General features: G+C 16.1%; 1 protein-coding gene across 1 annotated transcript; it reads left to right on the forward strand. All coding sequences in view use genetic code 6, as the record gives it.

The window, feature by feature from the left end:
• Positions 1-3,857: 3,857 nt before the first annotated feature.
• On the forward strand, positions 3,858-4,514 carry IMG5_071170 (hypothetical protein; the record flags this gene model as incomplete). Its single annotated transcript, XM_004036701.1, has 2 exons — positions 3,858-3,894; positions 3,955-4,514. The coding sequence occupies 2 exons, from the start codon at positions 3,858-3,860 to the stop codon at positions 4,512-4,514; spliced, it is 597 nt and encodes a 198-aa protein (XP_004036749.1).
• Between the last annotated feature and the right edge of the window lie 550 nt (positions 4,515-5,064).

The raw sequence follows: 5,064 nt of genomic DNA on the forward strand, positions 1-5,064 counted from the left end.
TTTTGTTGAGTTTTATTTATTTTTAGGTATTTTAAAAGCAATAGATTTTATTTTAATAAATAATTGGTTAACTAAAATAATAATTATTACTAAAAATTTAATCTTTTTAAATTATAATATCTTTTAATTAAAATTAAGAAATTATATTATTTTAATCAAAAAAAACTTCTAAAACTAATTTTTTATCATTTCCAAAAAAAAAATCTCATTTTCATTAATTTAAATTCCTTATATTTCATTTTTTATTATAAAACTGCTTTTTATTTCTTAGAATGATTCTTTTTCTTAATCAAAGAAACATACTAAATTCTCATTTTCCACCATAACCAGAAACTAATCTTAAAAAATGCACACACATTTTATTTCTTTTACATTTTTTAATATTTTAATGCTCTTATATATACCATTTTAAACATTAAATGTCTCTATTTCTGTACAATCTGTATTTTTAACAATATATAAAACATCGTTTAAAAAACAACAATAAAAGCCTCTATTATTATTCATTATTGAACATGAATTAATATTAACATTATTATTATTAATTTTTTAAAGTTATTTTTTTCCAAATCAATATTATATACATTTCCATTTCCTATAATAAATAATTTTCCGTTTTTATTTTGGATAATCTGATACGGATTTTCTAAAACCTAAATTTCTATTAAAAACTCTATTTTTTAGAAAATTTTCGGATTTTTCAATTAAAAAGAATATAGAAAATTTTCAAAAAATAAAGGTATAAATTAAAAATTAAAATTAATATCAGAAAAATAATTTTTCTATTTAATTTCTATATTATTATTTATAGTATTTTCATAAGAAAAATTAAATTTATCTGATGTATTTTAATCTAATTCTTAATTTATTGACACCTCATTTTGATTTATATATATTTATCCCAAATTTATGTATTTTAAAAGCTCATTTTAGATAAAATTAATCCTTCTTTCTTCTATTAAAACCTCGATTCTATAAAGATCATTTTTCTAATCTAGTTTATTAATATTTTAATTCAAAAAACAAAATTACTTATTAAAATCTAATATTTATGTCTTTTTAAAATTAAATAATAAATAAATATGAATATATACTTCTTATAAGGCAATATTAGAGTTGTTTTCGTCAAAATTTTACAAAATAGAGTCTATTTATATATTAAATTATTAAATTTTTTCTTAAATATTTATTATTTCTATATCTTTTGATGAAAATTGTTTTAATCGTTAAATATATTTTTCTGATATTTAATCGAAATAATTGTTTATTAAGTTTATTAAATTTTATCGACAAATTTTTATTTTCTGAATATTTTCATCTGCATAATTTTGTTAAAAATATTCTCTTTTATTCTCTAATAATCGAGAAAACTAGCTCAATTAACTTTTATAATCTTTTAGTTTTTAAAAACATTTATTTCTTACACTTTTTATAGATTAAATATCACATTAAGTACCTTATTAGAGGTGAAATTTTACATGCTTTTCAATACAATCTGGACAAAGTGCCTTTAAACATTAAACTTCGGTACAAAAATTTGTTTGAATTTCATCTTAATGTTCATCGCATATCATATTTAAAATTTAAATGTGATTATTTTTTATTTTTTTTTAATAAAATAATTATTTTTTTAATTTTAAAAATTATATCGATAAATAAAAAAACATTAATAAACAAAGTTTAATAAATTTTCACATTTATTTAATACTACTGTTTTTATAAAATGAAAAAAAAAAAAACTTGTATTTTTATTTATCCATCAAAATTAATTTTAATAATATTATTAATTTTTACATTCGGGCATAGCTATATAATTTGTTTTTATAGGATTTGCAATATATTTACTTATACATGTCCCATTAATAAATTTATCGTTAACTTATTAATTAAATTGGTTAAAATTTTTTTACATATAAGTATCTTATTAAATATTATATCTTTTAAGTATTTTTAAAATAGCAAAAATAACAATTAAAGTTAATAAAATCGCAAAAATACATAAGAAAATTATAAGAGAATTTCCATGTTTGCCTACTTCAGATAAATCCATATTATTTTTTTAATAAATACTGATAGAATTTTATTTTTAATCAAAAATTATAAAATAAACTTTCATAAATGCAGTTCCAAAATAAAAAGAACTTAATTCTTATGGATGTCTTTTTTTTATTTTTTAAATTTAAATAAATATAATATTTAAATAGATATGAAAATAGTAATAAACTATGTAAATTTAAAAAGCAATTCATAATTATCTTCATTTTCTTAAATATAATCTGTTGGCTTTAAAGAAATTTTAATTATTTCTTATTTTTTATTCACAAAAGTAAACTCAATATCATGAAAATCTTCAAATTAAAAATTTTCTTTTTTACAAAAATAGCCTTAATTTTGAATTTTATATGTATTAAAGTATTTTTCAAATACATTCATAAAATAATAATGAGGAACCTATTTTTTTTTTAAACAAAAAATAATTATAATAAATATATATTAAAAATATATGCAATAATTTATACTTAATCAGCAATTTAAGGAATATAAATATATTTTGAAGTCGTATCAAAAAAATATTAGGTTAAATATTATTTAAGAAAGATTTATTTTTAATATTCACATCATTCAATAATAAACCCCATTTATCATCAAATATATTTTAAAAAACAGCTTCTTAATTATTTTTTTATATATATAATTATTTAGGTTATTCTCCTATTATAAGATTAGCAAAATCATCTTAAAAATAAAACGAAAATTACTGTTTTTCCAATTAATTACTAGCCTATAATATTTTATATATAAAAGATTCTTTTTTAATATTTTTATTTAGGCTAATCCCAACATGAGCAATTTCTTTTTAAGTTTAAATGAATTACTCTTTATTAATAGTAGCATAATTATTAGGAAAATAACTTTTCAAAGAAATAGTATGCCCGTTAACTTCATAATCATTTTTTTAAAAAAAACCTTTTTCAAATAAAATCTTATTTCCTAAACATTATTAAGTTGGATTTGCTTCTTTTCCTTGCTTTTAAAATTCTATCCCATCTGGATTTACTAAATTATATTAATATTTTATATTATTTGAAAGTATATAATTATATTAAGAAACAGTATCGAATATACATGCTTCTTAAATTTCATCATTAAGTATTATTTCAGTATAAAATATTTCATCTATTAAATATTATATATCATTTATTTATTAATAAATATTCGCTTTTTATAAAGGAATTTCTATGTATGAAAAAATGCTTATATTTAAAAGAAGTAAAAATATAATTATTTTTTGATTCATGTTTTTTGTTAATTTGATTTGTTTTTTTCTGTTATAATTATTTAAATTTAAATAATATTTGAAAATATATTTATTTATTGTTTTTTTCTATGTAAAAATAATTAAACTAAGTTATTTTATTGCAATCTATTTTATAATTTATTTAGAATTTCAAAAAATTACTTATATTTTAAGAATTCAATCTATAAAATAATTGTTTTTAAAATTAAAAAAAAAAATTATTCTTAAAAATTTAAAAAATAAAGCAAATATAAATAAAAAAAAAATATTACTTAATTTTAAATTTATTTCAAAAGATATTTAAAAATTAGTTTATTAAATGATTATCATCTTAATCTTTAAGTTTATTATGATTATTAATGAATATGAAATAAAAAAATTTACATTTTTTTATAATAAAAATTATTTATTTATTGTTTTATATTTCAATTTTTCAAAAAAAAAAATTATACAATCTAATAATTATAAACAACAATATTTTATATTTTAATATAATTATTTTATTTAAATAAAAAAATACATAAAAAAATATAAATAAAGTATATAAACACAAATAATAATGAGCTTATCTTCTAACTCTCATGTTGATTCTCCAAGTAAAATAGAAAACCAAAAAAAAATATAAATTTATATATTATATTTAAAAATAATAAAAGAAAAATTAAACACAAAGCATTATGAGGGTAAAAAGTCTTTAAAAGGCAATAAAAAGAAAAAATGTGAAAACGAATTTTGTTTTGCTAACCAAAATAATAGATAGAATAAAAAAACAACCAAAAACCTTCTCTAAGACCGTTAATTAAGGAATTAACTCCACACTAACGAAAAGCTCCAATTTTGTGATTCTTGTTAATAAAGATTTGATTAAAGACAGTACTGCTATTATTGCTAATAAATATATGTAAATACAACCGAGGATAATGGACATAATTGGAATGGAGACGGGTAGGAATGGGTTTAATGCGATGTTTGTGATTTTTGGTAACATATATAATGTGAGTAAATGCATGGTATGAAAAATGTAATGGAAATAATAAATTAATAATAGTAATACTTTTGTCCTTGGTGTAGAAACAAAGAATAGAATGGAGCAAATAAGCAAACTCAAAAAAAAAAATTAAAACTTTAGTAATAAAATAGGAGAATAATAAAAGAAACCTCATTAATTTATAAATATAAGATGATAATAATTGTTATTCTTTTAAAAATATAGTGAAAAAAAGAATTAATTAAAATAATATTCATAATAATCGTTTGTAAGAGAATTTTTATTTACCTTCAATATCTCCGATTACAACTTAATTTGAGAATTTCTTACATAATAATTTTAGTAAATATAAATATTTTTTTTTAAATTATTTCTCTTTATTTTTTGTTTTATATTATTCACTAATGTTATGTTTTTTCTTAATTTTATAAAATATATTAATGTTGATAAAAATATAAATATAATTTTTAATTTTTTTTATTAACATTCTATAAATATTTATTTAATTTTTAAAAAATAAGGCATGAGCTTGACATTAGATTATTTAACAATATAAGACGATTTAAATAAAATGAAATAATAAATTTAAAATTAGCAAAATCAAAAAAATTTATGAAATAATCATTAAAGATAATCAATAATAAAATATATATATTTAATAAATTATTAATATTTTTGATAATATTAAATATTAAATTATTTTTATGTTTTATCTGTATTTTTAATTTTAATATTCATAAGTTTATATTTATGCATTTTCTTAATTATGGATTTTTAT

This window comes from Ichthyophthirius multifiliis (genome assembly GCF_000220395.1).
Source record: "Ichthyophthirius multifiliis unplaced genomic scaffold scaff_1120509250396, whole genome shotgun sequence".
In the NCBI taxonomy this organism is placed as follows: Eukaryota; Ciliophora; class Oligohymenophorea; order Hymenostomatida; genus Ichthyophthirius; species Ichthyophthirius multifiliis.